At 34.9% G+C, this 12,886-nt stretch overlaps 1 protein-coding gene across 3 annotated transcripts in view; it reads right to left on the reverse strand.

Annotated features, from left to right (window-relative positions):
• Nucleotides 1–2,606: 2,606 nt before the first annotated feature.
• The window catches only part of LOC128985660 (presequence protease, mitochondrial-like), a 31,190-nt gene continuing 20,910 nt past the window's right edge, over nucleotides 2,607–12,886 (reverse strand). For all 3 annotated transcript variants that reach the window (XM_054405420.1, XM_054405421.1, XM_054405422.1), the window contains one exon: nucleotides 2,607–5,804. In XM_054405420.1, the coding sequence (XP_054261395.1) occupies nucleotides 2,722–5,804 (3,083 nt within the window). In that variant the 3' untranslated portion in view covers nucleotides 2,607–2,721. The remainder of the gene's footprint in view (nucleotides 5,805–12,886) is intronic.

Below are 12,886 nucleotides of genomic sequence, written 5' to 3' on the forward strand. Positions count from 1 at the left end.
CTTTAGGAGTTATTTCCCATAAGAATAACATGGGGATCATTTTTATCCATCAAAACCAAAAATCCTGATCTTTGCCTATAGATCCCCTATACTACTATACAACTCCATTAACATTAAAAATCAACATATATTTTCAAAATCATGTGAGATTTGCACCAGAACTCGGGCGTGCTCCCCACGCTTCTCATCTCCAGCGGTGTGTAGTAGTATATGTTGTCACCGCCATTTTTTGAGGCGCGAGGTTTTTGGGGCAACTCCCTCGCCCCATGCCTAATTGCTAGTACATCCACCATTCCCCCTTCCAGTTGTTCTATTGACTGATTTGATATGTTGTAGTCTATATTTCTGTCTTATCTATATATATTAGCCATACGAGCTGTTTAATATTGCCATTCCTTTGTCTTTTAGGATATGCCTCTTAAACTTGCTCTCGGCCTATACAAGCCCATACAAATGTACAACTCCATTACAAATTCAAATCCACACCCATTCACATGTATATTCTCATAATCGAGCGTGATTTGCACGCAAACTCGGGCGCGCTCCTGGCTGCGTGCTCCCTTAGGCTTGCTTCTCAACATCCTTTGCGGAAATCCATGAATTCTGGCTACTTGGGAGTCCAAGCCATTTCCCATTTGACATACAACAAATCATCCTTCCTCCTAATCACCTTCTCTACCAAATACACGTCTTTATACTTGGTCTTTAACAACTCCTCTGTATAGAATCCTCCCTTGATTATATTGCCATTTTCATCTTTTAAGCTATTGTAAATAGCTCCCCTGTCCAGTTCGGGGTATATCCTTTACTAAATACATGGTTATACTTGGAAATTCTCACGCTATCACCCACCGTATATCTTGGCTTTTACTTGCACTTTAGAAGTCAACCTCTCATGCACATATTTACTATTCTTAATACTCACTTGGGCTAATATATATAGATAAGACAGAAATATAGACTACAACATATCAAATCAGTCAATAGAACAACTGGAAGGGGGAATGGTAGATGCATCAGCAATCTGACACATGCTTTGTTCCATTAGCTTGTCAACCACATTTTATCATGGGTAAGCAACGAGTTACTACGATTAATAGGTAAAATCACCATATTGCATTAACTTTTGAACCGTAATTTTTACACGAATGTGGGTTTTTTTAAAATCAATTTTCCGTTTTTCATGGGTTTTATGGGAAAATAACAGAAGTTACAATGATTTTGAACCGTAGTTTTTACAGGAATGGGTTATTAAGAATTATAAGGATTATCACATACTAAATTCAATCAAATCTAGATTTTTCGGAAAATACTATTTTCTCTTATTTTATGAAAAAATAACATAATTTACAATAACTTTTTAACCAAAATTTTTACAGGAATGGGAGTTATACAATTTTGTTCAGAATTTAAAGAGTCACAACCGCCACAACGTACAAATTTTTTATTAAAATCGTTCGGACCATTTTTGGAAAGATCAGATTTTCCCGTTATTTTATGGGAAATCAACATTAACAATCAACATATATAAAAAAAATGAAAATAAACGCCTGGAAATACCACGGATTAGTACCTACATATCAAATTTCATCAAAGTCGGACCACAGGTATAGTCTGTAGCTATGTACACATCCACACATACAGATACAGACACACACAGACAGACATCACTTCGAAAACCACTTTTTTGGGTCCCCCGGGACCCAAAACGAATATATCCACTCAAAACTCAAACACTTTGACGAAAACAATACTTGTCTTTATCCATATACTATGGTCTATACCATAGTATATGGATAAAGTATTGTTTTGTTGTTGGGGGAGAAAGTAAAAAATATTTCAAATAATAAAAAAACATCTGCTTATTGCATCAACCAGCTATTTCGTTTATTTATTCGAACTACCTATTTCAACTTTGGAGGCATATAAGACCTTTTAAAACTTCATTTCGATCTGGAATAATACACAACTTATTCAAAATCCTTCTGCTGGATTTCGACATATATATTACAGACAGACATAGCTCGTATCAGAGTATAGGATAATAGATATTGATTGAGAAAACTGTGAATTATAGGGCTTTGAGGACCCCAAACAGAAAGTACACTGGTACTGATTCAAGATCTTAGGTCTTAATAGCTGAAATGAAGATCTTTTCACAGCATTTCAGGACCTTTATACACACATCACCTACCTTCCATGTAGCAGGCAAACCTAGGTACTCATTAAAATAATGTTATTTAAACAGGAAAAAATCTGACCATTTTCAGAGAATATTTTTGTAGAAATCCAGCCAGGTAAATGGAAATCCGTTCGCTTAGTCTGCAGACTTGCTGTGGCAGGGGTATATTTATTATCTGCCACTGATATATTTACGCTGACATGCTACATTACTGATTTAATAACACCTTGAATCTCCCAAGAGAATCCTAAATTACTAATTGTTTAAATTTAAGCTTGTGTTTTTTATGTGATAGACTTGAGGTAAATTGAAGGAATTTTCAGATAACAAAATAAGTACTAGTACTAAAAAAATAACTGGTTAATAGTTATCAATCTTATTGTGCTAGTAAATGGACAATGGAGCTTGAAATAAAAAATCAAGATAACAAAAAAATTGTATTTACAAACTGTACATGAAACCTAAATTTATAAAAAGTCTCATTTGTACAGAATCTATCAACTTTCAGTTATTTTTAATTATGTACAAACATTATGTCTTTAAATCTGCTCCAATTTCCACTGCTCACCATGTCTTTTTGATACTTCTGTGTTTTTGGGTCCAAATAATACTCTACCTTCACAACTGGTGCAGCTTGGATCAAGGTATTTTGATGCTACTCTCAGGACATCTTCTTCTTTAACAGCCATCAGTTCAAGGCGATGTCTTGCAAATTCTTCATCGCTGATTCCATACAGAAACTGTCTTGTGCCTCGAGCACCAGGAGGGACTGGTGCATCCACAGTTTGAAAAGTACCCAGCTTTGCTTCTTCAATGTCTTTACCTGTAAACTCTTTCTTGTTCAACCAATCTAATGACGCATCAAATACATTGAAGGTTTTTGCAGGGTTGGGGTCCCTGTAAGAGAAGAAAGATATCACGCCGGCTGAATTAAGTCGAGCTCCAGCGCCATAGGCTCCTCCCTTTTCTCTCACTGTTGGGAGAAGATATTTAGAAGATAGTAATCTGCAGAGAATCCTAAGAGGTGCGTAATCTTTATGTAGATATGGAACAGTCTGAATAGATTTGCTTGTGTAGCTTACAGGAAGGGAAGACTCATAATGAATACCATATTTATTTGGTTTAATATATCCATTATTGTCCACTGTGACGATAGGCTTTTCAAAAGAACCTGGAATTGACTTAATAAAAGAGTCCAAGGTTGAGTTCAGTGCAACTTCACTTTCAGGCGATGCATTTACTGCTATCCTCATGAATCTCTTGCTAAATAAGTTATTGGCAATTGAATCTAACTTGGAGAGAATTATTTCATATTGACTTTGTTGAACAAGATTACAAAACCATTTTACATGCTGTAATCCAGAGATTTCTTCACTTCGGAGAGAGGCAGGGTTGACTAAAGCAGCAGATGCACTCATTGCATACAAATGTCCCTGTTCAGCAAGTCTGTTTACCATATTGACAGCATTTGATTTCATTAATGTTTCTAATCTCCCTTTGTCATCAAATTTTACTTCATTGAACATTTCATTCCAAATTGAAAACATTGATTCAACATTTGTATCAAGAGCATAGGAAGAAAACATTATTCCGTCTTCAAAACTGTTTGGGTCATCTTTCTTTTCGACAATATGATGAGATAGGCTTAATCCTCCAGTTTTCAAATGTACAAGTTGATCAAATTCTTTATAGTTATGACTTTTGGTACCCATTTTAGTGGCTACTTTTGAAAATAAGGGAATGAAAGGTTTTAAGTCATTCTCGATGTGTGAAGTGTCTAGGATTCCTCTAACATAAGTCAAACTATTAGTTGGCTGCAAACTGATGTGTACTGGTACATCAGAAACAACGGTTTGTTGAACTTCATCTTTCTCAACATGTTTCTTTAAATCATCAGATTTTAAGGTAGGCAGACAATCAACATTTTGCTTCTCTTCTTGCTCCTTTTGTAATCGCAACCCATCTTCGAAGATTGTCTTTTTCATTTCCGATGTCAAGCTAGCCAATTTGTTCTGTAGAAGGTCATTTTCAAGCTTAATTTTCTTTTCATCATATTGCTCATCCGGAGACATTGTTAGGATGAGTTTGTGATGATTCTGTTTTAAATACTCTTCAACTTTCTCTTGGAGATAATGAGGATTATTTGACAAGTTGCTCTTGAAGGTATCAACAATATCATTAACTTTTAACGATTTGATAATGTCCCCATCATGATTCCATAATGAGGTCAAACCATATAGGAATCGTAATCCAAAATCTGTGGACTGATGTTTTGTAGTTAATTCAATTTCGTGTAGTATGGCTTCGATGCGACGTTGATCAAATCCTTCTTTGATAACTTTATCAATGGTCTTTTCACTGGTTTCAACAACCCAATCAAAATCTTTTGTACTAAGCCCTTGCAAACCGACAGAAAAGAAAGTGTCTCTTGTTTGTCCTTCAAACCCAGTAACAGGACTGAAACCAGAACCAACGTTGGGTTCCACGAGACTCTGATAAAAAGGTGAATTTGGTCCAGATGTCAGCAGCTCAGACAGTACTTGTATTGTAAATGATTCATTGATATCTTTTATATCACTGCACAAATAGCTTAGAGCAAGAGAGGACTGTTTCTCAGGATTAGAAGCCATATTATCAACCTTACCAAAAACACTTTCTCTTTTTTCAGATGACCACCTTTTTTCTTGTGGTACTTTTGTGAATTCAGAATAACTTGTTTCAACTTTCCCGTAGTTCTTCAAATAAGCTTCATTTACAAACTTTAAATGGTTTATAAGTGAAAAATTACCATATGAGTAAAATCTTGCATTGCTGGGATGATAATAACGTGCATGAAAGTCTTTTAGTTGTTTGTAGGTCAGTTGAGGAATGTGCAATGGGTCACCACCAGATATGACACTGTAGGTATGGCTTGGTAAAATCTTGTTCATTAAATGTTCATAAAACAGTTTGGAATTTTCAGATAAAGCACCTTTCATTTCATTGAAAACAACACCTTTGAATATTATGGGAGAGCTGGAATCGTTTACGATTTCATGTTCTAATCTCCAACCTTCTTGACGAAAATCAGATTCTTTCAACTGGGGGTTGAAGACAGCATCCATATACACAGACATTAAATTATAAAAATCCTTGTGATTTTGAGTTGAGAAAGGGTACAGGGTATAATCGGGACCAGTCATTGCATTCATGAATGTTGCTAGAGATCTATTAAGCATTTTGAAAAAAGGATCTCTACATGGATATTTCTTACTTCCACATAGTGTTGTGTGCTCTAATATATGTGGAACACCAGTTGAATCGAATGGGGTTGTTCGTAAATTAATAGAAAATGCGTTGTTAGAATCATTCCTATCTAAATGTAAATACTGAGCACCTGTGTCATCATGAAGAAGATGTATTGCCCTCATCTGAAATTCTGGTATTGGCGATATTTGTTGGACAGTAAATCCTTCAATTGATTGATTTTCTTTAAAATCATGTTCATTTTGACGGGTTTCAAGATTTAACGTTTGGTAAGCAGATGCACTCGAGGACACATTTCTTCTCCCATAAAAATGATTTAGAGGTTTTAAAGAATTCCATTGCTTTGAAAACAGAAATCCTGATCGCCACATTTTATCTGAAACATATAGGCTATGCATTAATAACACATCAATGTACCAATAGTAATTAAGGTGAAGCCATCGATGTATAAAACTAACTGGATCGGCCACTGGATCGGGGTTGCGTTTTAGATTTTGCAGGCGTCATGTGGGATTAAGCGCCTCACTGTATCACATCTTAGCATTGTCGGAGAACTTTATCCAGCCCTGTGCGCCCTACTAAAACGTTGTAAGACGTTTTAATAATCATTTTTCATCAAGTTTTGTACAAGTAATAAAAATGTAAATATAACGCTGTGAATAACTGAGTTTGGGTACCACAATTAATAATTATTAACTGTCGGCGAATATTTTACACTGAGGTTTCTGTTAAAATATAATTTAAATTTCCGGTTTTATTTCTATGAAGTGGTGGAATTAAAGTAATAAAATACTACAATAAAGAAACTTTTATGACTTTGTTCTTCACTTACTACTCTAACGAAAGAAATCATGTTTAAATGTTACAATACAAAATAGTTTTAGGTTAAAATGGGTGTTATCAGTTTCTCGTAAAACACAAAATATCTTGGAGTAAAGTTTTTTTTTGTCCTAGGACACTAGGCACGAGCCTGGGATTGTTTTTCACATTACTTCAGGCTGGACCTAGGGGTTGAGGCACTAACACATGGATAAAATCTATTGGTGATTTGGTGGGATTTGAACCCGGGACCTCAGGGGCAGAAGTCCCGTGCTCTAACCACTAGACCAGCTTGCTCCCCCAGGTAAGGTATTAGTAAGACGGGTGGCGTCGCCCTGTAATCCAGCTACTAGGTCACGAATTGTGGATATTTATAGGCATGCACTGTGGATGCGATACTCCCTGGTGTGGATTAACATCCGCAAGGGTGAGTACTACGACTATCCGCAGTACTATCCTGATAATTAGACTAATTCATATATACCAAAGGCAAAAATGTGGTTCGGATTCCACAATTAACTGTAGGTCCCTTAGTTGCCATTAGCTGTATAGGCTATTTAATTAGGCTAACAGCTGTGTCTAAGGAATATGTCGGCCTTAGTCACTAACAAGACTACAAGATCGCACCACTCATCCTGCACTCATCTCCATTCATACTTGGCTTAAAATACCTACTTTGTAAGGTCGCCATTTCATTTAAAAGTAAAGTAGGCTAAAGTATTAACAAGGTAAGATTGTATAACAAACACTTTATTAAGAAACTTTGTAAAACAAAGAAACATATTTAGCCTTAACATTGCTAAAAAGAATAATCTTACTTCACTTCTGCCACGTACTTAAGCTTTGACAGAGCAGCTTCTGCTGTTTTGCGCTTAGAAATGCTGTGGCATATAATTTTGTTAAACAAAATACCAATTAATTTTATAAATTTCACGTCATGGCTTTCCTCACCGAATTCATTATTACCTTTATGATTAAGAAAAACGTTACCAGCAAAGGATCTACATGCTAATAAAATAGTTTTTGAAGTATCAAATTTCTGCCAATTCTTGGAATATGCAACAATTTGATTGCACATAAACTTAACAATTTTTAGTATATCTGACAAAGCCCTGATTAATACTACTACTTGTTAATACTCTAACTACTTGTCCTTTTGATACAAAATCAGTAAAATGAGTGTAAGGGCTTAGATTTGAATCGCCAGTTACTAAAAGATTACTGCATTCTTCACATTTCAATTTAGGATCCAACTTTGGAATAACAAAACCACAAGTATAATACATTGTCTTTATAGTAAGAAGACTTTCCTATGCCTTCTAACATGTATCACATACATTCTATATCATTGGCATCATCAGCTTCATCACTATATCTAACTACTTGGGATAATTCGTTGAAGCTCATGACATAGTTTTGTTAATTAAAGTCAAATGATAAGCAATTACCTTTATCAGATGGCTGGACACAATTGCGAAACATAAGTTTTCTTAAAGCCCAATGCAACTGTTTTACAATTGGATTATTGTTATTTCCTCCTCGATATCTTATACAGGAAAATAACAATTCCAGGTGGTCTTAAAAAACTTGTACGATAATATGTACTTAAATGCATGCTTCTCTAATAAACTTTTAATCAAAATATTTATTGTGTGGATGTTGGTGATAAAGCCAAGAGCGCAAGTGTTTTCATGGCATGATTGAGAATAGGCACTTTTTAAATTTTCAAACCGCTTAAATAGTTCAAACATTTCTGAAGCATACCATATACTCTAAGTTGTCCTTCCGTATCCGTGCCTTAATTTTTCCCAAAAGGATTCCTGCTGTTAAAAAAAAGTCTACATTTTTAACTGCGCAAGTGTGCCCAAGATCAGGTGGCTGCAGTGCTGTCGACGACACGGTTTCGCACAAGATAACTTACCACATGCCACCTTCAATTCGCCCATGCAGCAACCTCGATACACAGCTGTATTGGCTCGGAAAACTCTATATAAGCCTCCACAATTGGCCTGCAATTGGATTGGCAATTGGATTGGCCTGCGCACAATCCAGTTAGTTTTATACATTGATGGGTGAAGCAGGCTCTTTCTTTGGATGTCATCAATGACTATCTAAGTATCTAAGCGAATTATGTAGTAGGCTAAAGTGGACAGACATACAGTTCCTTCCCTCTGTAATTTAAATTGATACAACTGAATTACAACTTTATTGTCAATTGCATGAAAAACTAAAACAAATTCCTACATTTGATGTTGTATTGTAACTAAATATGAGGTGACCCTCACTTCAATGTAAATGATTATCCGATATGGATGTTGTTTATGAAGCACATCAGTATTTTATGATCAAATGATGAAAATAAACAGTAGTTTGATAAAAACCCAACCTATGTTTAAAATGTAATGTATGGGTTAGGGACCCTACCCCAATTTAAGGTAATATGCCTGGTATATTTCACTGCTAGTCCTAAAAGTGACCCATCATGGGACAAGATAGCGAGGGAAAGTGAAACTTTTGAGACAAGTTGTGAACAATACTTTTTTACCATAATGCTAATAAGCACTGAAAGCTTCTTGGTTTTATAAAATAAAATACTATACCATAGTGTAAATTTGCCTCTCAACTCAGGTCCGTGAAGTTGGCGTACCCATATTAGCGTATCCACTTTTGATCATACCAATCGTTAGTTCATCGTTAGTTCTCGATAGTTCCCAAATTTTTTCGTTAGTTCTCAAAAAATAAAAAAGTTATAGCCGATTATAAGTGGGTACGCTAACTTCACACTTCCGGGTTCTAGCACGGGCCGTATTCTGAGGAGAAATGTTTACATCTATATATCAATCGTTAGTTCTTCGTTAGTCCTCGATAGTTCCCAAATTTTTTCGTTAGTTCTCAAAAAATAAAAAAAGTTATGAGGCATACAAAGTGGGTACGCTAACTTCACAATTGTACAATTTCCAGCGGGAACAGTTTTTTTACTATAAATAACTATATCTATATACCAATCGTTAGTTCTTCGTTAGTTCTCGATAGTTCTCCAATATTTACGTTAGTTCTCAAAAAATAAAAAAGCTACGAGGCATACAAAGTGGGTACGCTAACTTCACAACTATACAATTTCCAGCGGGCACCATTTTCTGACTATAAATGCTTATATCTATACACCAATCGTTAGTTCTTCGTTAGTTCTCGATAGTTCTCCAATATTTACGTTAGTTCTCAAAAAATAAAAAAGTTACGAAGCATAAAAAGTGGGTAAGCCAACTTCACAATTATAGAATTTCCAGCGGGAACAGTTTTTTTACTATAAATGCCTATATCTATATACCAATCGTTAGTTCTTCGTTAGTTCTCGATAGTTCTCCAATATTTACAGTAGTTCTCAAAAAATAAAAAAGATAAGAGGCAAACAAAGTGGGTACGCCAACTTCACAATTATAGAATTTCCAGCGGGCACAGTTTTTTTTACTATAAATGCCTATATCTATATACCAATCGTTAGTTCTTCGTTAGTTCTCGATAGTTCTCCAATATTTACGTTAGTTCTCAAAAAATAAAAAAGCTACGAGGCATACAAAGTGGGTACGCTAACTTCACAACTATACAATTTCCAGCGGGCACCATTTTCTGACTATAAATGCTTATATCTATACACCAATCGTTAGTTCTTCGTTAGTTCTCGATAGTTCTCCAATATTTACGTTAGTTCTCAAAAAATAAAAAAGTTACGAAGCATAAAAAGTGGGTAAGCCAACTTCACAATTATAGAATTTCCAGCGGGCACAGTTTTTTTACCATAAATACATATATCTATATACCAATCGTTAGTTCTTCGTTAGTTCTCGATAGTTCTCCAATATTTACGTTAGTTCTCAAAAAATAAAAAAGTTAAGAGGCATACAAAGTGGGTACGCTAACTTCACAACTATATACGATTTCCAGCGGGCACCGTTTTCTGACTATAAATGCCTATATCTATATACCAATCGTTAGTTCTTCGTTAGTTCTCGATAGTTCCCCAATATTTACGTTAGTTCTCAAAAAATAAAAAAGTTACGAGGCATACAAAGTGGGTACGCTAACTTTACAACCATACGATTTCCAGCGGGCACCGTTTTCTGACTATAAATGCTTATATCTATATACCAATTGTTAGTTCTTCGTTAGGTCTCGATAGTTCTCCAATATTTGCGTTAGTTCTTAAAAAATAAAAAAGTTACGAAGCATAAAAAGTGGGTATGCCAACTTCACAATTATAGAATTTCCAGCGGGCACAGTTTTCTGACTATAAATGCTTATATCTATATACCAATCGTTAGTTCTTCGTTTGTTCTCGATAGTTCTATAATAATAACGTTAGTTCTCAAAAAAATAAAAAAGTTACAAGGCGTACAAAGTGAGTACGCTGACTTCAAAATTATAAAATTTCCAGCGGGCACCGTTTTCTGACTAAAAACGCTTATATCTATTTGCCAATTTTTAGTTTTTCGTTATTAATTGTTAGCTCCCCAATATTATTATAAGTTCTTAAAAAATAAAAAGGCAATAAGGTCTTAAACGTGGTTATGCCAACCTCACACCCAAATAATTCCTAGCGTGCACCCTTGTCTGACTAAAAGTGCCTATATCCTAATATTAATCGTAAGATCTTCATAGCTCACCGATTTTTTTGTTAGTTCTAAAAAAATAAATAAATAGACGTATAGCCAGTAATGAATAGATAAACTTACTGTATTTAATACTTCTGATTTCCAGCGCGCACCTTCATTCAACGAAAAATGCTTACAGTATACTACTATACAACTAAATAAATATTGTCTCGACCCCGCCATACCCAATACGCCATGCTAGTAATGTGTTGTACACATTTATTCCATCCACCACTCCAGTCTCCAGTTTGTTCAAGTCCGTATGACCTTCCAGTATCGATCCGTGCAACTGTCACTCGTTACGCGTTACGTTTAATGATGTAATTTTATAATACTAATACCGAACACAAACAAATACAAACAATACAATCGATTAGTTCAATTAACCAAACAGAAGTTCTTTGATCGTACATATTTTATCTGCTTAGTCCAATTTAAATAATCACTGCTTATAAATTACTTTATACCATTTTACTTAGCAGACTCTGGGTTTCATTTTGATGGATAGTTTATTTTGTTTCCATGATGGACTTTTTATAAAATGCACTTTTTCACACAACTAAGTAGGTATAAATATGATTTCATTGCTTATCTAAAACCAATTTTTGGAAGCGTTGTCTTTTTTTGGATGTTCTAATTAACTGAACATATTCAACTGTTAATCATTTTGATACCGTAATCAAAATTATCACTCCTAAAAAATAATCTAACCGAGTGACACCTGCAACTACTATTGCGGATATCACAGATAAGCGCTATCCTGGAACTGATAAGCAATCCTTTCTCTTCGAGAGAATCATAATGTGATAGTTATTCTAATGTCAGTGTTACTTTGATTTTCATTGTGTGAAGATGAATCAAATTACAGTGCATGGAACTAAAAATTGGTATATAGATATAAGCGTTTTTAGTCGGAAAACGGTGCCCGCTGGAAATTTTATAATTTTGAAGTCAGCGTACTAACTTTGTATGCCTCGTAACTTTTTTATTATTTTGAACTAACGTAAATATTGGAGAACTATCGAGAACTAACAAAGAACTAACGATTGGTATATAGATATAATCATTTATAGTCAGAAATCGGTGCCCGATGGAAATTGTGCCTCGTAATTTTTTTTTTTACAACTAACGTAAATATTTGAGAACTATCGAGAAGTAACGAAGAACTAACGATTGGTATATAAATATAAGCATTTTTATTTAGAAAACTGTGCCCGCTGGAAATTCTATAATTGTGAAGTTGGCGCACCCACTTTTTATATTTCGTAACTTTTTCGTTTTTTGAGAACTAACGCAAATATTGGAGAACTATCGAGAACTAACCAGGGTGTCTACCAGATTTCTCAAATGGAATTCCCGACTTTTTCCCGACTTTTCATTACCATTTTTATTTAAATCCCGACCAAAAACTCGGTCTATTCTCCATGTTACTACACCTTTTTCCGTCTTGCGGTCACGGGTACCTTCGTCAACATATGTTGTCACTCGCAACAAAGCTAAATTACTGACGATCGAAACAAATCACGTGCCAAAAAAATCCCATATCAAATGTTGGGGTGTGTGAAGCAGCAACAAATTTTAATGTAGCCTAACTCGATTCGAAGCAACGCGGCATTTTTCTACTCATACTTGTCAATGGAATGAAATATTTGTTTTCATGCATTAGAAGAAACAGTATTTCTGGAAATATCAGTGAGCTTCTTGCCTATTTCATAATTTTTACTTGCAGCATCATGTTGTTCAGCATGATACCTATTTTATTTTATTGATTTTATAAATATAAAGATATGTTTTGGTGTAAACAAACAAAAACCTTTGCAAGATTTATACTGAATCTTTCATTTGGTTTACATTGATAAAATAAGAGGATAGAATCAGACCTACAAGGTATACATAATTTCTTGTATGGCTAAGCAATGGCTCAGTGTATGCCATGTACTTGGATGGTAATAACTTGTATGGCTAAGCAATGTCTCAGTGAATAGCTTAT

This window comes from Macrosteles quadrilineatus, unplaced genomic scaffold, assembly GCF_028750875.1.
Source record: "Macrosteles quadrilineatus isolate MER2022 unplaced genomic scaffold, UCM_ALF_1.0 Scaffold_2__2_contigs__length_208266976, whole genome shotgun sequence".
In the NCBI taxonomy this organism is placed as follows: domain Eukaryota; kingdom Metazoa; phylum Arthropoda; class Insecta; order Hemiptera; family Cicadellidae; genus Macrosteles; species Macrosteles quadrilineatus.